At 42.6% G+C, this 25,990-nt stretch overlaps 1 protein-coding gene across 1 annotated transcript; it reads right to left on the bottom strand.

The window, feature by feature from the left end:
• Positions 1–2,568: 2,568 nt before the first annotated feature.
• Positions 2,569–24,147, bottom strand: GATM (glycine amidinotransferase). The gene is made up of 9 exons (XM_073361477.2): positions 24,006–24,147; positions 21,878–22,096; positions 14,179–14,374; positions 12,331–12,521; positions 10,484–10,621; positions 10,029–10,193; positions 7,889–7,952; positions 7,653–7,769; positions 2,569–3,615 (listed from the first exon to the last, which is right to left on the bottom strand). The coding sequence occupies exons 1-9, from the start codon at positions 24,072–24,074 to the stop codon at positions 3,503–3,505; spliced, it is 1,272 nt and encodes a 423-aa protein (XP_073217578.1). The 5' UTR covers positions 24,075–24,147; the 3' UTR covers positions 2,569–3,502.
• Positions 24,148–25,990: the final 1,843 nt, after the last annotated feature.

Here is a 25,990-nt window from a genome sequence, read left to right as displayed (position 1 = left end):
TGGCCGCATGCAGCCATGGTGACTGCATTTGAGGACCGCTGGACTAGAGCACTGCACGGCATTCATTATTTAATCCTCATCACAGCCTATGGAGTAGTTAAGTGTTATTGCCATTTTGCACATAAGGGGACAGATACGTTAAATAACTAGTTCAAGGCCACTCTGGAAGCCAGGGTCAGAGAGGGGATTAGAACTGATAAGTGGCCAGGTAACCCTGTTTCATGTTTATGCCACCAAGCCATATTCCTCTTGAAACAGGTGGCAATGACTCCTCTGCATGCAGATCTCCATTCTTCACCCTGGCATCACTATTAGGATTGAAGGGAAAGCTGCTGGTGATATGGAGGTAGAACTCCACTTTCTTCCATCTCCTAGCTGAGAGAAGCATTGGTGAGGCGATCCTAAAACCAGCAAAAACCACCAGGGTTAGGATCCCTATAGTGCTCCTGCCAGGGAATAGCCTCACAATGCCACTGAAATATACTGATAGCTCAGAGGATAGGAAGGCTGGTGTCATAAGGGCAGCTGCAGGTTACATATGAATACAGAGGATGCAGGATTCATAGCTGAAAAAAGCTGAAATATCTGGCAAAGTTAGAAATTTTGTATCTAACAGTGCTTAAATAATATCTGTTAATTGGGTGTGGGCATTTACTCTATTGTATAAAGACCCTAGTAAACATAATCATGGGAACTACAAATTGAGATAGATAACTGTTCCCTTTTATATCATATAGTGACTCCTAAATATTTACATTCTGTTCAACTTATCCAAAAAGACCCAGGAAAGCATAAATCTCAGTTTCATGAAAAGCCAATCTGTACCGTCTCTCTCTTGAACAAAAGCAAGACATTAAGCGAAGGTTACAAGATTCCTGATTAAAAAAGGAAAAGAAAACCTGTCTAATTCCTGAAGTTGCCCTTCAAACTAGAAGTAGGCAATCAAAGCCAAAGGCCAAACCATTGCATCAGAAACTTTGAAATATGCTTTTGCCAAGGTCAAAAAGTGAAAGCATGGTGAAAAAATTTTTAATATTAAAAAAGGAAGCCTGAAAAAAAACAGACAGCATTTTCACTCCTGATGTGTGAGTAGTTTCAGCTTCCTCATTTGAGCAGAAAAATCAATAAGGAGCTTTTACAAACCTGCTGTAGAGACAGGATTGAACCAGCATTAGTGCTCACGTATTTGTCTTCAGAGAAATATGTGCCCTGCTATTTCTTTAAAACTCAGCAAAGCTTAGTTAGGGTTACTTATCTGGCTAGGGCCAAATAGAAGCATGAGGTTTCATGGAGATATATCACATGTCTACAGAGAAACAGCCTGCAAGCAAGGGAGTATGTGAAACACAGTAATTACAGTCCAGACGAACACAGAGGGTCAAAGTTAGTCTAGAGCTTTCCCTCAAAATGGCTAGAAAGTAAAACAAATTTGCAAAATGAACACAAAGGTTAATTTTTTTAGGCCTTTCCTCATTAGCTTTACACTCAACTCGACACCATTTCAGTTTGTCTGTCTGCAATGCAGTAACTTTTAAATGTCACATCCGATCAATTCCAAAATTACATGGCATGCTCTAGGTATCAATAAGCTGAACTCTACTGATTTTGGGGACAATCAGAAAGCCAAAAGAGGGGAAACTGGGGACACACAGAGTTCCTGCAATCCATTTAGCAAAGCTACAGCTTCAAGCACATCCTTAATTGTCTATAAATCAAAGGACTGATGGAAGACCCACATTAAGAAGATGCGATTGGATGGGATGGAGATGGAGATGAATAGGTATTGGGTGTATTCAGAAAGGGGCACTGCTGGCCCATCAGTGGGCTGTGTTGGAGGATAGTCTCTGATCAAGTAGGTGGCAATACTCATGCCTATAGTACATTGTAATGTGAACATGTACAGTAGATCACTTAGTGCTGCAGGCATAAGGCATACACATGTACAGGTGTACCACCTTCATTCACCTGGAGCTTACAGTGTCCTCAGTCATATCTTATGATTATATGAAGCTCTCTAGACAATGTACAATGCAGATGTGTACTTTCAGTACTGGGCCATGCAGAGAGATTTTAAAGAAGAATGGTTGTTACCCGCTCCCTCCACCCACCTACCTCAATTGACTAAAAGTCCAATCCTGCTTCCATTGAAGTCAATAGCAAAACTCTCAGGGGCTATCAAATGAGTAGGGCCAAGCCCCAGGAAAATTCAGAGATCCCTGTTACTACTAGAGCACATTTCTAAGCAGCACTGGCTTGCCAAGAAAAATAGACTCATTTAACTTTGCCTACTTTCCCCTTATCCTGTGCTAGAGGATACTATTAATTCAGTAAACTCCCTGATAAAGAAACATGACTACAGATGTGAAGGAAGGGACAAAATGCATTGTCCATGTAAGGTACAAGTTGAAATACAGTTCTTAATAAATGGGCATTTCTTCATAGCTCAAATCAGCTGTGAGTTTATCATACACAGAAAAGCCTATCCTGTCTTGGCTAGAGAATAAGCACCTCACATTTACTCATCTCTGTGTAAAACTTGCAACAAGAGCTTAAACTGTGAATGCAAACTGTGAATGCAAAAAAGTTTATTAGCATAAAAAATACATGTCCAGTAATCAACATTAAAACTGTTTCCCAGCATCATGTGTGCTCTCATTACAGATCCAGCATTTGCTCATTAGCTTTAGTTTATTAAGAAACCATACATTTTATGTAAACACATTCACAAGATGAAACTTGCAGAGATAGCATCTCAGGTATCACGTGGGCACACATAAAGAGTTAAATAAGAGAACCAGTTACAGCAATATAAAAGTGGTCAGTGAAGCATTATACATTTGGATAAAATACTCTAGAAGAGGAAAACATAGTAGAAACTTTTGGAACATGGGAGGTAAGTAAAAAAACCCAGATTTTTTCAAAGTATAACTGAGGAGATTAATATAATTCTGAAGAATTTCCCTTAATGCTTGTATAATCCAACTAATCTAAAGAGTGTTATACATAATGATGTAATTATCTGGTTCCATATAAGCTCTGGGTGGTTAAGTATGTTTTAATAGTACTAAAAATTGTGATATATCACACAAACACTGATTGGAAAGAAAAATGAATGTTAAACTCAGGTCTAACATTTCTAGCTGCCTTTTTGATAGCATATTAAATAGAGGTAGATGTCTAATATTAGTGGTCAAGCTATTCTAGCAAGAGCCTTAAGTGTATTGTCAAGTTTTTACTTTTGAAGCCAAGCTGAAGTGGCTTCACAAACAGAGGAAAATCTTTCAAAAAGTCAGCCAGAAGACCTGTGGTGCTGATGGGAGTAGTTTCAAATGCATCTACCTACTATGAAGAGTGGAATACCTGTTCAGACCACTGTAAGGGACACCATTGCTCAAGCACTACAGCTCATGCATTTGTTTTAGCAGAAAAGTGGAAGTAAGTTTGTTCGTTTCCTATGCTTATTTCACACAAGCTGAACCATGGTTGCTCATCTGGCTGAAGACTAATCTAAATACGACTGTAGGGTACCACGGCGGCGAATGTCACATGTCCAGCAATGGAAACCACCTCCCAAGGAATTGGCATGGCGAATATTCACTTTAATTGTAGAAATGCCTGTAAGTGAAAAATATACATTGGAGAACATGAAAAGAAAAGAAAAAAGACTGACACGTTAGGCACTGGTTAGAATTTTAAACAATGCTCAGAGGTCGCACACGGCTGCATGTGTGTCGTATGAAATATTTCATTCCCATTTGTTAAGAATTCCTCTGCTCAGTACTGACTCAACCTCTAGCCAAAGTACAGAAAGTTAGGAACATAGTCTGTTTATTCCAGCCACACCCTCAGCCAAATACAGTGCCGGGAGTGAGACATTGTCTGGTGTGTGTTACAATGTCCTGATCAAAAAACAAAAACAAAAAAAATCAGCCTTTGTTGTAGGAATGTGAAGAATCAGAAAAGCCAATATGCATTTAGGATTGTTTTCTACAGGTGTCTCAGCATGAGTGATTGGAGTTTAGTAGATACAGAATATGCTCTTTTAAAATAGTGACTTTCTTAAAATCTGATATTCAAATATGCTCAGAGCTTACAACACATTTCCTTGGTGCACTGCAAGAGAAAGAGGCAGTTAAACTCATTTCCTGGGAACAAGTTGAGCTCCATTTCTGAGCTACAGTTCTGCTCACACAAAACACCAAAAGGCAGACTGAGATCAGTGCACAGAAAACTTCTCAAGTGTGCATTCTCACTCCAGAGACTTCAATAGCTCATGAGTTTGCAGCACTCCGGAGCACTGGCTGCTCAGAAGAGCTGGTTAGGTTTGGTTTTTTCCCTGCACCACTATAAAGTGACTGATAGCAAGTTTGTGAACTGGAAATTATTTGTTCTGAGTCCAGCAACTCAGTCAGTGAAGCTCAAGTCTGAAGGATGTATCCTTGACTCACACCAAAAGAGCTTTATGTTTTCAAAGCACTATACAGTAACTCCTCACTTAACAGTAACTCCTCACTTAACGTCATCCCGTTAATGTTTCGTTGTTAAGTCACTGATCTATTAGAGAATATACTCATTTAAAGTTGTGAAATGTTTGCTTAGAATGTTGTTTGACCGTGGGGGCTTAGAACCAGGGTGGGCCGGCAGCCCCCCCATCAGCTCCTCTTCACCCTCCCCCAGTGCTTCCCACCCGCCGGCGGCCCCACGGATCAGCAACTCTCCCCTGCCTCCCGCTTGCAGCAATCAGCTGTTTCCTGATTCTCATACTGAAGTAGTTCTGCTCATATGATCATTGCTAGCATAATTTCATAGAAACATAGGGCTGGAACGGACCCTGAGAGGTCAGCAAATCCAGCCTTCTTCACTGAGGCAGGACCAAGCAAATCTAGACGATGCCTGATAGCTGTATGTCCAACCTGTTCTTAAAAACAGTGACGGGGATTCTGCAACCTCCTTTGGAAGCCTATTCCAGGGTTTAGCTACCCTTATAGTTAGAAGGTTCTTCCTAAAAACTGACCTAAATTATCCTTGCTGTAGATTAAGCCCATTACTTCTTCTCCTACCTTCAGCGGACATGGAGAACAATTGATCCCTATCCTCTTTATAACAGCCCTTAATATATTTGAAGACTTATTGGGTCCCCCTTTAGTCGTTTCCCCCCCCCCCCCCCCAAGACTAAATGTGCCTAATTTTTTAAACTTTTCCTCACAGGTTTTCTAAGCCTTTTATCATGTTTGTTACTGTCCTCTGGACTCTCTCCAGTTGTAGTGGGGTCAGAATCCGATTCACTGATCAAACTGAAGCCTTATTTTCCAGTCTGTTTAACAGAAATTAAACAATGTAGTGGGGTGGTCACCTGCTCCTGCCTTTCAGGGCTTAAAATAGTCCAGGAGCAGGCTGGGGCTGTGGGCTAGAAGCTGGGCTGATTGGGGAAGTAGCCGCAGCTGGGCCATGCCCGAATCAGGGCCCAGCTCGCCCTTATAAAGGCTGGGAGCCAGAAGCTCAGTCCAACTCTCTCTGGCTGGAGAGAGAGATAGGCCTAGCTGCAGGGGAACTCACCTGGGGACCTAGAGTAAGGCAGGGCTGGGAAAGGCCTCAGGAGCTGGGAAGCCCTATGCCAGCAACTCCCCGGGTTGCAGGGCCTGGTCCCAGGCCCATATAGATATTGGGGTTGCAGAGGGGCAGCCTGAGGGTGGGTAAAGGCAGCCAGTCCAAACCCCTTGTTACCTGTGATGATTGGCTTTTACACTGCAGTCCGCCCCAGGTGCGGGGACTAGATGGTCACTGGCAGTAGCCACAACTGAGGCAATGTGAGGATAGTGGGTGGGGAGACCCAGGGGGTGGGGGTACTGCCAGGGTGGCAGCACCCAAGGCAAGGGCACTGGGTCCTGGGATGGACCAGGGGCCAGTGGTAAGGCGGATCACCAGCCTGTGGAGGGTGCTCTGGGCTGGAAATGGAGCTAATTCCCAAGGATGACCAGCAGGAGGTGCTGCCGGGTGAGTCTGAACACTTACAAACAAAAAACATACTGAGAGATGAAAAGACAACCTGACAGCTTCAGTCAAAATATTGTAGTTTTGTCACAATTCAGAAACCGTGAATGCTACTACTACTGCAAGTGCTTTGGGGGATAGGATTAAAATTCAAAATGATCTGGACAAACAGGAGACATTATCTGAAGTGAACAGGATGGAATCCAAGGACAAATGCAAAGTATTCCTCTTAGGAAGGAAAAATCAGCTGCACACATACAAAATGGGAAATGCCTGCCTATGAAGGAGTACTGCAGAAAGTGATCTGGGGGTCATAGTGGATCACAAGCTAAATATGAGTCAACAGTGTAACACTGTTGCGCAAAAAAAAAAAGCAAACATGATTCTGGGGTGTATTAGCAGGAGTACTGGAAGCAAGATCTGAGAAGTAATTCTTCTGCTCTACTTGGCCCTGATTAGGCCTCAACTGGAGTATTGTGTCCAGTTCTGGGCGCCACATTTCAGGAAAGATGTGGACACATTGGAGAAAGTCCAGAGAAGAGCAACAAAAATTATTAAAAGTCTATAAAATATGACCTATGAGGGAAGACTGGAAAAAAAATTGGGTTTGTTTAGTCTGGAAAAGAGAAGACTGGGGATATGATAGTTTTCAAGTACATAAAAGATTGTTACAAGGAGGAGGGAGAAAAATTGTTCTCTTTAACCTCTGAGAATAGGACAAGAAGCAATGGGCTTGAATTGCAGCAAGGGTGGCTTAGGTTGGACATTAGGAAAAACCTCTTGACTGTCAGGGTAGTTAAGCACTGGAATAAATTGCCTGGCAGGGTTGTAGAATCTCCATCATTGGAGATTTTTAAGAACAGGTTAGACAAACACCTGTCAGGGATGGTCTAGATAATACTTAGTCCTGCCATGAGTGCAGGGGACTGGACTAGATGACCTCTCGAGGTCCCTTCCAGTCCTATGATTCCATGATTAGTTGCCAGCTATCTCCTCACAAGTATAGAATGTGTCTCCAGTGCTTATTGCTAAGATTTAAGTTTCTGCATACCCTTTTTCAAATGTGACTGAGGTACTTGGATTCATTGACTCCATCTCTTCTCTGGCAGCAAATTTTCACAGGCTGTTCCCCATCCCCTTCCTAATATGCAATAAAATTCATTTTAGATAATTAGTGTGAGTTCTCCTCTTTTCCACATGCCAGTAGTTGGAGGAATGAACTTTACCCTGCCACAGGGTTATTCCCAGAAACCGTCACTCCTGTGACAGTTAACGGAGCTGAAATACCTTTGTCAAGTATTCTCAGCTTCTCTGAAAAGAATTCAAAAGTACACAATGTTTCAAACTGAAACTCGAAATTTTTAAATGGAGCTTGGCTACAAAGGATAAATAAGGCTATTGGAATGCATTGATGTTAGTTGTGTGCTCACGTTTTTTACAAAAATCTCTAACCACATTCATGTAAGTGAGTGGTGTACTGTAAGTAATTAAATGACCAGTTCTCACTCATTAATTCAGCAGTTGAGAGTTCTTTCATTTAAAGGTACAGTGCTATTTGTACCACCTGTTAAGAGTGCAACCTTCGTTCATAGGTACAAACATAACTGACATCTTAAGATAATCCATTTCAAGCTTAGTGTGTAAACAAAATCAGGACATACCTATATTTTCAAACATCTTCTGAATTGGAGTCTCATGGGCATCCACCATCACTCGTTTTTCATCCAGCATTAAGACATTCATGGAGAGCCATTTTGAAGACATCCATAGTGGGTGGTCTAAAAGCATTAAAATGGTTCTCAGTACTGCAGTTATACATTTTGTATCGTTTTTGCATTACACACTGAAAACCAATCTGTCTTTAAAAAGAAGCAGTAGCAGAGTGAACTCAACATACCATCTGGGATAAGTGGCAATGGAGGATGAATCACTGTCCAGCCTGCTTTCTTGAAGAATTCAATCTGAAAGATATTCAGTTTAAACACTCAGTATTTTATCACTGCCTCCCCAACTCTGTGCATCTTGTCCATGCTCTTCTTCATAGCACACCCTCCCTCTCCCCAATTTACCAAGCCACGACCCTCTCCTTATTCAAGTTCCTTCTACAAATCCACTTTTCATGTAAGCACAATTACGAATTCTTTCAAAGTTTCATCACTAAAGTATCAGCATTAGTTTTTGTGGATTTTGCACACTACAGATATACAGCTTAAGAGACGAGATTTCATGTAAAAACAGTTCAGCCTCACTGATTAAAATGGATTTATGAACGGTAAATGGTATTTCATTGCATATTTGTAGCAGTATTTCTTTTGTGTTATTGCACAAAGGACTAGTTATATCATAGAAGGTTAGGGTTGGAAGGGACCTCAGGAGGTCATCTAGTCCAACCCCCTGCTTGAAGCAGGACCAATCCCCAATTGTTACCCCAGATTCCTAAATGGCCCCCTCAAGGATTGAACTCACAACCCTGGGTTTAGCAGGCCAATGCTCAAACCACTGAGCTATCCCTTCCCCCAATGAGACTTCTATTTAAGGACACGGAATTTTGCAGAATAATATACTGCTATTCTTCCTATGAATCATGCTTCACAGAAAACATGGAGCAGGAATAAACTGAATCCTGGTACAGCTTATTTAACAAACAGCACCAGTCTATGGGCATTCTAGGGAATAGTTTATTTTTACTACACAATATTTACTCTAACTATACAATGTCTTCCCAAAACAAATGGGACAATTTGGCTAAAGAAAACTCCTGATTGACAGGTATTTATTAGTCCAGGACACAGAACAGCACATGCTGGAGGGTGCTTTTGCAGGATCTCCTTGCTAAAAAGGAGCTCTGCTTCTGTCCTACATGGGACTGTGTTATACCATCAATATACTCAGCAGAGTTTTCAGAAACAAAGGACAGACATTCCCAGCAAGTGTACTTACATAAACTGACCAAGTAGCACTGCTTCCTCTTGTGGTCAGCATTATGAGAAAAAAAATCCTGCTCCCTCACCTTCCAATCTTTGTGTGCACATTCATCTCTAGTACACAGGCTTGGCAGTCTAAGCTGCAGGAGACTTTCGTGGGGAGGGCCTTCAAATATTGGCAACACATCCTGGTTGTTACAATCTAAAATGCTTCTGTAAACTCAGTAACTCTTTGGGGGCAGGGGCAGTCTTATCTTTGTTCTGTGCCCGTACAGTACCTGGCACAATGGAGTTCTGACTGCAGTCCCCAGGTACGAGCACATTACAAATATGTATGTTGTTAAACTGAAATGTGCCCTCCTTCCCTCTGCCCTTGCATTGGTTAGAAGTATTAACCCCCAATCCTATAACAAAGCATGTGCTGGGTTTCTATGTTTGTCCTGGCTCCTTCCCTTCAAAGTATTTCTCGGAGTTATTTCACAGCTGAATGGGGAAGAGGTTTCTGAACTCTCTTCCTACTGGTACAGCTTCAGTAACTGTTCAGTAACTGTTGACAGACAAGACGACTTTTAGAATAAATACAAAGAAAAAATATCCAGCCGAAGAGCTAAGGGGTCTCTGGACCCAGGAGATGATATAAGTGACGTGCAAATGCTACAGAAGTAGAATAGCTATTTTATATATTTTCCTTGAGATTCTATGCTACCTAATATGCAAGGGGCAACTTTCATATATTTACAGTCTACCCACATAATAAAAGGGTGAAGTTACATGTATCCCACATGTCCTTTCTAAAGGGGGAGGAAGGAGTGGTGCGGGGAGGGAAGAGCTGAACTGGATCATTTTTGTTGTGCTCAGAGGTGGAGTTCCAATGAATTCAGATTCAGTTCAGAATTCAGATTTAAAAGACATTCTTCACAGCCACCCAATCACTATGCAAATCCCTGCCCTCAGATTGACTGAGGGCATCTAGCAGCTAGAGCACAAGAATTTACATGACTGAAAAAGAACCACGCGGTTATGAATCAGTAATTGCACGCTGCCATTCACTCCAGGCAAGCTGACCGCAATATAGTTTTGTTTCTTTCCCCCCATACACTGTTACGGTCTTACCTGGTGGCACGGACGATCTGGGTTGGACAGCACAAGGCCAGGCCCAATGATGTTAAGCGTGGCATCAATGTGCATGGGGTTAGGATCCTTAAAGGACAAAGTATGCACTCTATATTCTGGTGCAAGATGTCTCCGCATCCACTCAATGCCTGAATTGTTGGTAACCTGGAAATGTGACCGATTGTAGATTTGGTTTTAGCTTTATAAGCTACGACATACCGAACATTTGGTCTTGCTTACTTAAAAAATGCTAATTATTTGATGTAGTTATTATAAAAACAATTTGTGCACTCACTAACAACCTATCATGTCAGCTATGCTGCGTTCTCATCTTGCATGTCAGACATCCTATTTATGTAGGATAACTTTCACTTTCACTGTCAACTATACTGTTTTACCTTTAGAGAAATTCAGTAACTAAAATATAGAGAAATTATAGGAAGCAGACTGTCTACCTGGCTTCTCTGCACAAAAATATCTCTTCCAGCTCTAATGAAGTCAGCAGCATCAAAGCATGGCTCAAATTCAGTTGTCACAAATTTTCCCTGAGCAGCCAGTTTATGTCGGTCTTGTACTGAGCGGATGGGGTAATCCTGGTTGTAAGAGAGAAGACAAAGCAAACATAACAAATTTAGCCTGGTTGAATTACTAGTGGGAAAGCTTTGATGCTACAAGTATGCTGGAGTTCAGAAAATAGCTGTGTTTATATTGGTATCTGGCATGTTCCTTGAAGATAAAGCGGTTTTCTTGTTTTTGGAGTGAAAACAAAGAAAGCATGAATGAGGATCATTGGCGTACACCTTCAAGTAGCTGGAGTAATCAGCAGCTTATTAAGTGCATTCAGGAACAGGTGGTGCTTTAAATAAAGAAATACAGTCAGTTGTTGCATACAAAAAATGGACTGCCCTTGACAGTGGTTCTCTCTGGACTGAGATTACCAAACTTGGACATAGGATGTGGCTCAGTTAACAAAAAGCCCTTGTGTAACTGCCAGCCTAACAAATTGTTGCACACACTGTGTGGGGTAAATAAATTGCAGGCTTAAAAGTCTAACAAAGTTGCACTTTGTGCTTTTGTCACATTTTAGAATGGAGAAGTCACAACCCCCTAGCCAAACACGCAATACTTTAACCAAGAAGGTAAGACCTTCTGAGATTTTTTTAAATACTTATAGCATCAAAGAGATATAGTACCATTAAAAACAAATCATGTGACACTACCCAGAGTGGGCACCAAAGTGCTGATGCCTTTGCTGAAAGACAGAATATACCGCAAAGAACAAAAGAAGCTGAATAAATATGTCTTGAAATATGCTGTGAGGGCGGTCTAATCCAGCTCTGGCAGGCCACTAACACTGAGAAAGTGCCACCACACAACCAATCTTACCTACTACAAAGAGGCAGAAGGTAAAAGATTTCTCTTCTGTAGTCAGCCCCGGAATATTCAGGACTTTAGATAGCTACCAAAACTGTGAAAGCCAGTATGTAAAACTGCCTAGAAACTGGCCTTTGGTGGGGTATAAAATAGAAAGAGTCATTGCAGAACTTTGAAGGAAAGCAGCTGCATGCTATGTATCCACTGACTTCTGCTGTATTGTAACTGCAGTAAAGGAGGGCTTACACCCTAAATTAAGATAGAATTCCTTGAGTGTGAGATTTAAGTCATTACACAAAACTCAAAAAGAAAATTATTTCAAAAGTCCCAACCAATGTCTTCAGCAAACGATATTTTGATAAGCGTTTTAATTTTGAACATCTTTCACCTTAATGAACAGAGAAGGGGCCAGAGTCTTCAATAAGGGAAAATACAACGGATTATTCTAGCTGATAAGTGTTACGGACAAGGCCTGGTTAACTTTAGAAAGGAAAAAAAATTCTTTACTTATCACAACAATATGACCTGATATTTTAAATCAGGTCTGCAGATTTGAGAAGTCTAGATTACTTTTCACCACTTAGGCTGTTTTTTACATTTCTCCCCCTTTGGATAATGAAAATAGACTGGTTCACTTATTTAGCTATAACCACTGTCAGTTTCACATCTGGTTCTCACTTAGGGCAGCTCTTGCTAAGGAGTTTGGGCTAGGAACACTGCATGAGAACATTTAAGCCCCATTTAAGCCTCACCAAACTTCCCACACACAATAAACCTACAATACTGATTTTTTTTTTATTTCAACATTAAAAGAAATATGTTAATAGTTTTGTAAAGTTTCCCAAACCTAAACTGGAGGCTGAAACTAGCCAAAGCAAATTTTGTGAAAACGTCCCCTGACGTTATGAAGACAAGGTGAGAGTGATACCTGGTCATAGAGTTCATCGGCCATTGTGGGTTTGGGTGCAGTTGTCCATTTGGCACCACGGTGGAAGTAGTCTTTGATGACTGGCCTGTATGCTCTGTATTCAAAGAAACGAGCACGCCAAGCCATTGGTGCTTCGATAATTTCATTTCCAACTACCAACAAGATGTCTCTTGGCATGGCAGCATACATACCTACAAGGAAAAAAACACATTAGAACTGATTAGGCTATTGGAACAGTTATTTCAGCCTAGGGATGCATGTCTACAACCGAGACAATCACTGCACTCCTGAATGAACTCACAGGAAAATGATAAAAAGACTAAAACACTATTGCCTGTGGATGAACACTTTTCACAAAGCGACCACTCTACGTCTGACCTATCAGTCCTCATACTCAAAGGAAATTGGCACAACACTTTCAGAAGACAAGCCTGAAGCTTAAATTCATAAACTTTGTTAGACATTAAAATCATGGACTGAACAGAGACAATGGATTTATGGTTTATTACAACAAGCTGCAACCCACCAATGCCCCCTTTTTGTCCTATGACTGCAAAGGTATTAATGGGTCACTCTACCTTGAATGATCCCTTAGAATACATGCTAACTACTTACGCTAAACAATCCTTTCCCAGACTTGAAGCAGAGCTCCATGTGGCTTGAAAGCTTGTCTCTCCTCAGCAGAAGTTGGTTGGATAAAAGATTAACTCACTGCTCTGGGACTGACAACTATACTGAGTGCTACAGGCAAGAATGTCTATTATTTTTAAAAAGACAAGATTGTTTAAAAAATAAAAAAAATAAAACTTTTAAAAATCTTCTGTTACCACACCTAAAATTACTAGAATTGAAAGATTAGAGAAACGTTTCTCAAATCTTTCAAGTCTTTCAGTTTGTTCACTTTCTCCATTGGATGGCACTGTGGGCCGTCATTTTGTTCCTGTTGCCCCTATTTGTGTGGGCTTTCAAACAGCCACAAAGAATTTTTTTTTAAACCATAAAAATTGGAAGGGCAATTCCTGATTATTTTCCCCATTTTTCCCCAATGGTAGTGTCCCTTTAAACCAGATAGCACACCTCACTGCAGTTAGCAATCTGAAGTTGCCCAAAGCCTGTTTCATTACCAAATCAAAGCTACCCATAATCTACAAATGTCCAGAGTATCACTGGGTTAATGCAACTTAACTGGGGTAATTATTAATGAACTTCCCCAAATGCCTAATTTAAAACGTTTAGGTGAGAGAAAGGGGTTCGCCCCTTTTATAAAAATAGAAAAATGGAAGAGAGAAATGAAAGATATTGAGGAATTACATTTGAGTAAGTGGTGAGCACAAACTCCAAATTAAAAACGCTAGACAATTTTTCTAACTAGGAAGTTAGTATAACATGCCAAACCAGACCACTAAAGCACCATCAAAAGAGGTGACCAGTTCACAAGACAATCCTACTCTACTGCAGGAAGATGGACAAAACCTTTTACAAGAAAAATCATTTGCCTGTCTAAGATGCTAGGAGTTTTCACTGTCACTCCCTGATTCCTGAGAAACATTGGTTTAAAATAGAAACAAACAAAAAAAATATAAATCTAAGGACACATTTGACATTTAAAATAATGAGAGATCCTGCAGCTCCGTCACCACTAACAGCAAGTGGTGCAAGAGTTTCACCTATTTGTCATTTTGATCCATGTTGTAAGCAGTGTTTAGATTTCATAGAAGCTCTTGAACTAGAGGGGGGATCTCAAAGGCCTGCTAGCCCATCCCACAGTAAAATGGAAAGGATCTAACTCCTTGGACTAGGTGCCCAACAGATATAGTGTAAGTACCTCAGCTGGAGAATGCTATTTACCTGTAGACTCAAAGTCAGGTGTTTTATATCTGACTGACCAGTCAATTGGCTCAGGCCTCTTAACAATTACTCCTTCCATTTTCAGAATATTGCACATTTCTTCAATTTCAGCTATAGCCTTTTTCAAGTGATCTCTGGGGAAGCTCTGTCCTCCAAACTTCTGATAGAATCCCCAGTTCTTTTCATATGTGTTGGCCTGAAAATAAAAGATGACAGAAGTAGCCATAAGAATGCTGCGATATTTGGTTATACTTTATACAGTGCAGTTGATTGTGGTATTTACACATTACTGTTCTTGTGAAAGGTTTCTCAACCTTGTTTCTCTATTGACTCCACATTTGCCAACTCATATCCCTCATCTGTGCCTCAAAAAGCTTTGTAGCTATTTCTGCAGTACTTCCGAGGAGCCAAAGAAAGAACTGTCAGTGGTTTACAGGACCCTCTAGCATCTAGGGACTCGAGACAAGGGAATAGGAGAAGGCTCATGACTGCCGATAATGCCACTAGGACAGGAGTTGGCAGCGCTTAACACGTGTATAACATTTTAAATACTATTTGTGTGTACAATTGATGTGGTTTGTGCATCTATGTTCTATGGCCTGCCATTTGCACATGTCAGTTCTTGAAAAGCATACGTGCTTCCGTGAAGACCACTTTTTGGCAATCTGCCTCTGCATGGTCAGTGAGGTGTGTGGCTCAGCCAACAGTTACATCTGTCTCTGGAGTTAAATTTCAGTAGTACATGTTGAGAAGGTTCAGACATCCAGAAGATAAATAGCTCCAACACCAGTTACAGTCTGCAAGTACTGTCTGCTGCCAAGATTAAGAGATCTACAAATAGCAGAAAGAGACCTGAGAATAAAAGTGGCCTGGAATGTGAGAAGAGCATAAATTTCTTCACAACCTGCAAGTTCAGCGTTTATCTCTCAGAGAGAATTTTCAAGCTATTTCATCCATTCATCTTACATCTCTTTATACAGATGTGTCCACTCCATGTGACTTTATTACTTGTCACCATAAAAGGAGACCAGTAATCTAAGTCGAGAAATACTTCCCTCTACTCAGAAAGCGTTCCCCTCAGAGTGACCTCCAGAGCCAGCACTAGGCATAAGCCTACTAAGCAATTGCTTAGGGCCTGAGCAGATCAAGGGACCCACTACTTGCTTTTTATTATAAGAACCTGCCTTTTTTTTATGGGGGGAGGGGGCAAAAATATTCCTGCTTAGAGCCCTCAGTGGGCTAGCACCACACTGGCTGACCTCACTGGTTGTCCTGACTAAAGCCACATACCAAAGAATAAATCAATCCATCTGTGCGTTATGGCAACCTGAGTTCGGTCATGAGGCTTTCATCCACACCATCTGTTACCATTTTTCATTTTACAAACATCTCTCAACCTGCATGCCTGAAATCTAAAGATTCTCTCAGAGTAGGAGCATTAAGACAGCACCAAGACTGAGGGTTTTGAAAAAATATCCACTCCACTGAAAGAAAGAACATAGTACTGGGGTTCACTTTTCTTTCACATATGCAAACACTTGTGTCTGCTACAGATGGGGGCATTCTGTACATGTGCAAAAACCAAAGAACTGCTTTGAAAAGCTGTAGTGGCAGTTGTCTGTCCGAACAAAGACTTGAACCCTACGTGAGTACAAAATGAAGTGACTAAGAGCAGATATCCTTCTAAACTGCTTTTTTATTATTACTTAACATTTATTCTCCAGCATTGCCCAAATGCCCATGTCAAGACAGGGGCCTCATTATACCAGACACTGTGCAAACACATCAGACATGTAACTCCACCCTGAAGAGTTTATAATTTAAAAAGGCCAAACAGACAAACAGTCATAGAATGACCTGGAGGGGAAATGCCAGTGGTACAGGTTTTGTTACTTGTTTCACTGATTTACTGTGCTCCCCTCTACCCTGTTCACCCCACAGAAATTTTTACTTTACTTTTAATTTTATTTTATTCCATTCAGCCACCACATCTCATAGTCTCTCACTTCAGTACTGTCATGAACTAGTTCTGTTGATGTCAGGGATTCTGAAAGCATCCTGAGGTCTGATAGTTGGCTCCCCCAGTGGGGCAGAAGGGGATTTATGCCCATACTTTTGGGAAAGAAAAGTGTTCTGGAGGGGGAAGGAGCAGAAGGTTAATTCACTTCTGCTTGTCAGACCCTGATTAACACAGACACTATAGCCATGTGCCTGGAGCCCCTGAGCCTGTGACGATTTTGAAGTCTCGGCTTTCATTTTAGAAGGATTATGTTTCTAGCCCTTACAATGGTGAAAAAAAAGCTAGAAAACATGACCAGAGGATCACTGGTGCTTTGATCTGCCTCAGTCTGCAAACAGCCAGAAACAACAGCTATGAGGGGTGTGAACTGCCCTATTGATCTAACAAGGCTGTTAACTCTGAAACCCACTGCTCCGAGAGGAATGCCTACGCAGTAAGGGACTGTATGTATGGGGCCCTCACAGCTGCCAACCCATTGTGGCTCTTCTGGAGTGGTGTCAGGAGAGGTCATGCAGAGAGGAGTAGATGGAAGCTGGGACCTCCCTCCTCTGCAAGAGGCTCCGGCTCCCCTGCACACAGGGAACGATGTTCATGGGATACCACCACCGGCCAGCCTGCCTGACCAGGAGTGACAGTGAGCCCTCCTCAACAGTCCCTACCAAGGAGCAACAGCAGGGCCACAGCAGGCGGGGTACAGCCTTGAGATGGGGCTGTGACCACACTGAGGGGGATAGGCAATGGTGCCCATCGGAGGCTTGCCAGACTGACTTTAGCCAACCCTGCCACTCGACGCTCTGCCTGCCTACTTACTCCTGCCATGGTCCTACAGCAGTGAAGGAAAAAATCCAGCCACTCACAAGGAAGTTTTAAAATTCTATGTGTCCAAACACACTACTCAGTTCCTGGGTATGGAAGGGACAGAGGCCTCTGCAGGGCCACCCTACCCACTGGTTCAAGCAGCTCCTCTTGCTTCCTTTTGTGAGCAAAGCTATTTTCTTTTCCAGGCAAGGTCTGGGTAATTTGATCACCTCTCAGACTTTACCAGCTGTTCAGAAGACACGTGTTGATCATGTGAAGTGCTCAGCATTCCAATGGAATCCAGTTCAGTTAACAAGACAAGTTTGTCATACAGGATACATGCAAGTTATTTCCAGAGCCACCAAGAATATATCTGGGCACAGTGAAGACTAGAAAGTCCTTGCCCCTTTTCCCCCTGCTATACATTGTCTCACTCTGTTTCCCTCTCTCCCCTTCCCAAGAAATAACAGAACAAACCTATGAGCATGGATCACCACACTGATAGCACAATCTGGTTACAAAACTGTCTTAACCAGCCTAGATAACCCTAGTGTAAAGATGATCCTGTATTGACCCACACACCATCCCTGCTCTGAGCATAGCTGGGGAAAAGAGTGCATGGCAGGAATGTCCCTATATCACAATGATCCTGGGCTGAGATTTCAGTCCCTGTGAAAACTTAGAGCAGTCTGAGGGCTGCTCTGATTGCACAGGGAGAACAGCTGGCAGGGCAGCACCAGAATCGGAGACGAGCAAAGAGCTTTAGAATGTCTTTGCACAGCACCCCATGACTTGTGTTCTGTTGTACCTGAAAAATTGACCAAATGCTTTTAGAACGTTTAGTGCACTTTGCACACTTCTGCATAGTCCTCTGCCCTCTCCCAAAGCTGGCCACAACACTGAGTCCTCTGATACCATCAGGCAGCGCCCGTTCTAGGGATGGGTGATCAGGGCAGTTGTCCTGGGCACCAACTTCCAGAGGATGCCATCACACCACTACGCTTTTTCTCCCTCTGCTCTGATTGGCCAGCCATTTTTGCTCAGCTCTGATTGGTCAGCTTCCCCCCTTCCCTTCCCAGCCTCCTTCCTCCTCTACTGATTGGCCAGCCTAGTGCAGGTTTTGCCAGGGAGGGTGGGTTGGCTCAGCCACTAGGTGGCGGGGGCCCACAAACACATTTTTCTGCTCTAGCCAGCAACACAGCTAGAGCCACTCCTGCCTTCAAGTCCAGTCAGACATTGTTTCCTGTCTGATACTACACTGATCTTTATGCTTCTCATGATACAGCTCAAGAAGCAAGAAATATAGTTCATAGGCAGGACAATCTCAATAACCATACCAGAGGAACTTGAATAGCTTCCGCCTCCTGAGCTCCTCTGCATCCCCCCTCTTTCACACTCACCCGGGTACTGACAAAGATTTCACTATTGGAAACAAGGCATCCCATGAAGTTTTGAATCTAGCCTTCCTGGGAGACTGCGGCCATCTTAAGTACATGGGACCCTGGATTCTGCCTTCTATCACCAGCCTTGCCTGTTCACATTTCCCTTCCCTGCTACCAAGTTTGAAATGGGAGAGTAATACCTGTGCTAGCCATATTGCAAGACAGGTGACAGATATGCAGATGAAGCAGCTATACCTTCTTACTTCTGGCTACCTACATAAAAGCTAGGATACTTCAGTAGAGCCTGAAAGAGTCATGGCTACAATGTGAAAAATGTTACCAAAACGCTATTAAACTGCCCTATTTTTATTTCACACTGTCAGAACCTGTTTAAAAAGAAGCTCTATCCTTTCTAAGCATCTTGCTTCTACCAGATTTAATGATGTCAGAGCCAACATTTGACATCACTTCCTGTGTAGTGAACTGTGGTTTCTAATCATGGTATTGTGACCTCACTAATGACTCCAGCTGGTTAAATTTATATTTACTTACCAGAGAAGCAATAAATGGGAAGTACATTACTGGTGAAAGTCTATTATAAATATTCATATTGAGTAAAGAAAAGGAATACAATTTAGTACATTTCATATCTAGTTATGTATTTGATTTAAAGTTAATGTTCTCCAGTTATATGTTCAAACTAGATTAAGAGAGACATTTCATAAAGAGGAAAGAGACTCATGTCAAAATAATGCAGAAGCTTGTTAATACAATATTTTATAATTAGCACAAAGTGAACTCTTTCTTCTCTACTTAATAAAGATATATCAGAGAGCTGTAACAAGGCCTCTTTACTAAGAATTCATTATTTTCACAAAATATACTACAAAATATTTACTAGCATATGCTGAAGTATAAAATACTTGTAGGGTTCAAATATTAGTTTAAAACTGAATTACCACATGCGACCACATCCAGGATGTGAGGAGTTTTTGGTTTTTTTTAAGTTCACAAAGGATCTCCCTGTTATTAGTGTGAATTAGCAAATCTGTCGTATTACCCTTCTAACGCTATCCCAAATATGGCACTGATGCTTATGGAGATCCTTCCACATGCTTTATACCACCCAGGTGCTCATTCAGTGCCAGCTCTAATTATATTCATCTCAGACACGTAGCGGTACCATGGTTCTATTCATTCTTTCCTCCTTCTTAGGCCATGCACATCATTTACAGATTACAGCCAAAAGACCGACGTGAATGCCAAAAGCAAGCCTCACAAATTGCAATAGGATACAGTGACTGCCGCCAGGGTTTACTGCACAACTATTTCAAATAAGTAGTTTGCATGAGACACAGTATATCAGCAGCTGAACTGCAGTGAGGAAAGAAAAACTATAGAAGCAAAATACATGTGCATAAATGTGTCTTACTTGGGAGTTCTGTATTCACTCACTAGACATGTTCCAGATACTCTTGGAGTTTTCCCAAGTGGGTTATAAGCCCCCTGTCTTCCCTTTGCAGAGTAGACTCATTACACTATACTTTCAATTTCTTGAAGGTAGCAGTGTTATGAAAGTTGCCCATGTTCTATGGGGACTTGTTTAAATACATGGAACTATGATGCTTTTCAGAACAACAGGCCAATGAATGCTTCCAACAACATACAGTATGTATGTCTGCACTTCCTCCAGAGAATTTAGTACTTTAACCAAAGATGTGAAATTTTTGAGTTATGGATGAAATTCTATACTTGACATACCTCACTATGCGATAGATATTGCAGCTGACACATGGGGGAAATTGTTCACTAAAATTAAATGCTCAAGCAAGCACTAGAACTGGATTAAAATGTAGTAGCAACAGCAGCACGTATTTTAATATTTACCAGCCTTAGAAATACAGTCGTTTTAATGAAGTTAAGGGGATTTGGCAAGCGTTAAGAGGATAGAATTTTGCCCATATCAAAAATCAGCAACAAAGCAAGACAAAACTTTTCTTCATGCCCTTTAGAGTTCCTTCATGACAAATAGATATGACCTCAGATGTTTTTAAAATACGCTGTTGTCTGCTTTTTCTTTTATATTATAAATAGCATGTTCTGATTTCCTTCTTTTCCTGGAAGACTGGGAATCTTTTGGAGGGCCAGAAATGGGGTATCAAAACTGGAAGATGAAGAGCTGGAAGCTGCTGCTCTCCATGGATGAAATCCAGGCCCCATTCAAACCAATGGCAACATTTCCATTAACCAGTCAGTGGCGCCAGGGTTTTACCCCAAGCGTCCACATGATAGGAGACAGGGGTAGTGAATGAATCTTACGTTTGGAGGTGGGGAGGAGCATTCTTTACAGTTCTCCTGAAACCTGATGGTCTAATCTCTAAACTGCATTTCTGGAGATTAAAAACCTTTTCATTCCACTTTCAGAATAAGTAAGTGAGCAGAAATCCTGTTAGAAGTTTGGCATCGCAGTAGTTTAATTCCTCTTTTTAAAGCATTTCAGTTCATTTGTAATTAATGAAAGATTTTAAACATATACACCAAAAAATAAGTTGAAATAAAGCACCTGAAAATAGAACTAAATTTGAGAGCCAAGGGTTAGATCATGTTTGTTCTGCAACCTTAATTCAAAATACACTTGGAAAACAGACGTTTCCATACATTGTTGTATCTACTGTCTGGGATTTCCAGTGAAGAGCTTTCTATTTAAATAAAACAATCATCCTAACTTGCAGATAGAACTTTATACTCTGTCTCAAAGCCTACAGTGTCAGTGGCCAGACTGGCTATGACTATAAGCCATGCACTCAGCCAGAAGCAACAGAAGGCAGATGCACCTGCCCAGAATAATCCTCCTCCTCTATGTTTTCATCTGGCCTAACTTATACCGTAGAAACTGCTTTACTAATTCTACTAGGGAGTACGTCAGAACAGAAGTAGGATCAAAACCCGAAGCCACAATCTGAAAAATACTGAACTTTTATGTACACAGATCTGGATGCTGCCTGAACCCTTATCACATGGCTGTTTTGAAGACAGTACATATAACTCCAGTATGATGCCCTGGCTAGTCCAGAATCAGGAAGTAAACGAGAACCTAATTACATTGGGTTATAGTAACAAGCAAGTGGTAATACAGGTGTTGATTCTTAGCACATGCCTTTGGCCAAAGAGCAAATGAGGGTCATCAGTAGAAGAGAAGAAAAAGGTAGCTTTCAAACTTTCTGCAACCTTAGTTCATTTTCAGACTGTGCACAAGAGACTTGAATAATGCACATAATAATCAAGTTAATAATTGCCACAATTTTTATCAACTCTAGAATTTGAGTTAAAAAATGTAGTTGTTCTAGGAGCAGCACGTTGGTTAAACACTGGTATTAAGGTATTTTGAACTCTACTTTTAAACTTATTTTTGTTAACTCTGTATGTACTCATATACCTGAAAACTAAAAGATGTTATACATAAAAAGGCATTTTAGTTTTTTCAATATAAGAATTTTACCTTAACCTCCACAGAAAAAGGAGGGACAAAGGCATTTTCAGCTCTCCCCACAATGACTTCCTCCAGGGGGTCCCATTCATTGTAGGAGCAGACAGGGCAGTCCTCGGGAACAGGGGCAGTGGCCTTATTGTCATCAACAGCACAGGAATTCTGGGAGGCGGCAGCTGCCTGGGTGCTCTGGAAAGTTCGCTGCACCCATCCTGTAAAGGATCTTCCAAGCTTAAGGGGGGGGGAGGGAGGGAGAGAGGAACAAATCAGCTCTAACACACAACTCTATTACAAAAATAAGAGGAGGATTAAGTACGCAGTGTATTTTACAGAATATTTTCAGTGCACTTTGCTTTACCCAAAAGGCTTTTTACACCATAAAGGTTCTTTATTACCACTGTAATCTTAAAGGACATTTCACCTTTAAAGGAAAAAACACCCATGTTAGACAATGGTTAACTGTTTAATGGTCAAACTTCAACAGTTACAGCTAATTTGGCCCCCTCTAGATTCATAGAGGCAGGAACAGGAGTGATGAATGGGGCAAAGTTACTTTTGCAACAGCTGCTATTGTACCTGTTTCACTAATTTGGATTGTATGTGCCCTGCAGAACTGGGGACGAATGGGAATGTAAAGTACTGGGATTTGGGCACAATACAAATAAAGCTTTTCAAAGCTGGAAGTGAAATTGTAGCAAGTTAAACATATTCCATTAATTGTGTTTCTTCCACATCAAAACGTAGACTGTTGTAGCTCGAAAACAGAAAGAAAAATGTGTAATCTGAAAAACTAGCTCCCCACCCTCCAAAGATTTACATAGAAACTTCAGTCACATTAGCCTGGACCCTGCATACTGAAGTTTATGTATACCTGGCTTTCCTAGATTCTCACTGCCTCTCCCCCACTCTCACAGTGCTCTAAGCAATTCCCTAGCCACCTAAACCCCACTAGTTGAACTAGTCCCCTGGATGGATTCCCAGAGCCCCAGCTGTTCGCTTACCAGCTGCTAGCCAGCCAGTCGGTCTATTCCTGCCATAGCAAACACACAAAATGTGGCAGAGCCTGCAGGGAGCTGCTAATGTTCACACACACCCCATTACAGGGTGGGGGGTCTGAGTGGTTGCTGGGTCAGCACAACCCCTCCTCAGCCCAAGGCACCATGCAGGGTGGGAATCAGGCTCCCAGCTTCAGCAGGGTCATTGCCTTGCTGCTGGTTACGCCAGGTTGCTCCAGACCAGGTTAGCTCAGCATAAGGCTCTGGTCCAGGGTCTTCTCTCCCTAAATTGAGCAGCTTGGCCCCCGCAGGCAGCGAATGGAAACAGGGCTCTGCTCAAGGACCGGGAGCCCCAGTGATAACCAGGGGGGCTCTGCCCAGCTGCTAAGGGGAGAAAGGAGGCTTCCTCCCAGCCAGAGAGATGTGGCTTGTATAACAACCGTGAACCAGCTGGGTTCAAGGGGAGCGCTCACTGCTCCTACTATGCATACCATGCTAGCACCCCCAAATGACCCACCCAGAGCCCCCTTCTGCACCCCCAATAACCCCAGGATGGCTCCGTAACCCCAGTGCATCCTTCTGCACCCCCACCAGAGGCCCCAAAGTACCCCCCCTGCACCCCAAATAACTCCCAGAGAGCCCCCAGTAACCCCATAGTCCCCTCTTCTGCACCCCCAATAATCCCAGGGTGGCTCCAGTAACCCCTAGTGCCCCCCTTCTGCACCCCCACCACAGCCCCCAAAGTGTCCCCTCAGCACCCCCAATAACTCCCTAGTGCCCCATCCTGCACCCCCAATGAATCCCAGCGCACCCCCAGTAACCCCTAGTGCCCCCTTCTGCACCCCCAATAACCCCAGGGCGGCTCCAGTGACCCCAAGTGCCCCCTTCTGCACCCTCAATAACCTCCTAGTGCCCCCTTTTGCACCCCCACCAGAGCCCCCGCAATAAGCCCCTAGTACCTCCTTCTACCCTCCCTCCAATAACCCCCACCTATCTCCAGGGCAGCCCCCGACAGCCCCCGGTCTGACTCTGCACACACGGCCCACCCAGAGAGCCGCCTCTGCACCCCCAGCACCGCGGTCCCCAGAGCGAGCGCCCGCGCCCCCCGGGCTCTGCCCTGCAGCAGGGGTGGGCTCGGTACCCACCCGGGACCCGATGTAATGCGCCGCCTCGGCCCCCCTGCTCCCTCCGCGCAGGCACCGCACTCGCAGCATCGCTCCGCAGCTGGCCCCGGGAACGAGCCCAGCCCAGCCCAGCCCAGCCCTTGCGCAGCGCCCAGCGAGGGATCGAGCCGCTCCCCGCGGCCTTTATATCCGCTCCCCCACCCTCCAGCCTCCCGCTCCCTCCTTATTGGCTGCCGCGGGGCCGCTGTCAGCAGAGCGGCCGCCGGCTCCTTCCCTTTGTGCAGCCGGGCTGCAGGAGGGGACGCAGAAGGGGCCCCCTCCAACCTTCCCTGCCAGCCCCAGGGCACATCCCTTTGGCCCAAGCACTAACACCACCTTGGTCTCCTTGGTCACTAGGGTGCTTGGTGCTCTCCCAAGATGAAAGGCAACCCCTGTGATCAATGTCATCCAGCCCATTAACGATCCTTATTGTTGCTCTCTAGGGTGTCTTCCCCACAGCTTGATTGACAATACATTGGTCTGTTTCACTTCAACTAGCGAGTCCGGGCCTCTGATCTGTTTTCACGCTGCTCCTCTTTGCAATTTCATACACTTTCCAGAAGTCTCTCATGCTAGTCTCTGCCCGATCAGCTAATACCAGTGCTCTTAATTAGAGCTGTCCCCTATAATGGAGGATTCTGAGATTTCACATATATTTGTTTTTGGTCTGAATGCTCTGCAAAAGAAAATTCGGGGGAGGGGGGGGGAGAACTATTTTGGATTGATCTAAAGTTTTCATTTTTACAACACTGAAATGTTATTTTGATTTCTACTTTACATCATACTATAAACAATGCAAAAATAAATGATTTCAAAACAAAAAGTTGTTTCAAAGGGAAAATTTGAAATGTTTCATTCCAGGAGTGTCAGGAAGTTTTGCCACCATTAGAACTCTTTTCAGAGGAACAGCCGTGTTAGTCTGTATTCGCAAAAAGAAAAGGAGTACTTGTGGCACCTTAGAGACTAACCAATTTATTTGAGCATGAGCTTTCGTGAGCTACAGCTGAAGTGAGCTGTAGCTCACGAAAGCTCATGCTCAAATAAATTGGTTAGTCTCTAAGGTGCCACAAGTACTCCTTTTCTTTTTTCATTAGAACTCTCTCTCCCCAAAACAAAGTTGTGGAAAAATCAACACAGTTTCACAAAGTTTTTTGATTTCAACAGAACTGTTACCTCAAAGTTTTTCCCTCCAGCTCTCCATTTCGTCTCTTGTCACCTGTAATTCTCACCTGACCTGATGACATTCTTTTGCAGATCCTCACTCTTCAAGTTTACACAAGACAAGTTAAATTTTAAATCTTATTTGTTTTTGCCTTCCAGAAGAAAAGATCAGATATGGCAAAAAACGGTTTTTCCCCCCCCATGTTATTTTGCAAAAGTAGTTATGAATCTCCATCCTTCTCTCACTCTTAATCCCTTGACAGTGTCTCTTATTTACCAGGGCATGACCTAATACATGTTCCCTCCACTCTATGCCCTCATGTCTCTCCTAAGCCTCATCTACACTATAAAATTTTACCTTGTTCGGACATGGTTCTGAACAAATGAGTTTACTGATGTGATACTGAACATGACGTAGGCCCCAATTCAGCAGAGCACTTAACCACATGAGTAGTCCCTTGAAATCAATGGCCACGTCAACACTAGGAAAAAAAGTTTACATACATTACAAATAAATCTAATATGCTAAAATCCTAGCAGAGACAAGTCAGTTATAGTTTTAAGATGTGTTAGCTAATCAAGGTAACATGATTTACCTCCACCAGATAGAAAAGGAGTACTTGTGGCACCTTAGAGACTAACCAATTTATTTGAGCATAAGCTTTTGTGAGCTACAGCTCACTTCATATCAGATGCATTCAGTGGAAAATACAGTGGGGAGATTTATATACATAGAGAACATGAAACAATGGGTGTTACCATACACACTGTAATGAGAGTGATCACTTAAGGTGAGCTATTACCAG

This window comes from Lepidochelys kempii, chromosome 10 (assembly GCF_965140285.1).
Source record: "Lepidochelys kempii isolate rLepKem1 chromosome 10, rLepKem1.hap1, whole genome shotgun sequence".
Classification (NCBI taxonomy): domain Eukaryota; kingdom Metazoa; phylum Chordata; order Testudines; family Cheloniidae; genus Lepidochelys; species Lepidochelys kempii.
The sequence above is the reverse complement of the archived record's forward strand: the minus strand, read 5'-3'. Positions and strand labels throughout refer to the sequence as shown.

What these genes read in the sequence shown, in the direction of transcription:
- GATM (XM_073361477.2), bottom strand. Translation starts at nt 24,074, where the DNA reads ATGCTGCGAGTGCGGTGCCTGCGCGGAGGGAGCAGGGGGGCCGAGGCG. An exon ending in CGCATTACATCGGGTCCCGG is followed by an intron (nt 22,097 to 24,005) that starts GTGGGTACCGAG and finishes CCCCCCCTTAAG; the next exon opens with CTTGGAAGATCCTTTACAGG. An exon ending in CCGATGAACTCTATGACCAG is followed by an intron (nt 10,622 to 12,330) that starts GTATCACTCTCA and finishes TCTTACAACCAG; the next exon opens with GATTACCCCATCCGCTCAGT.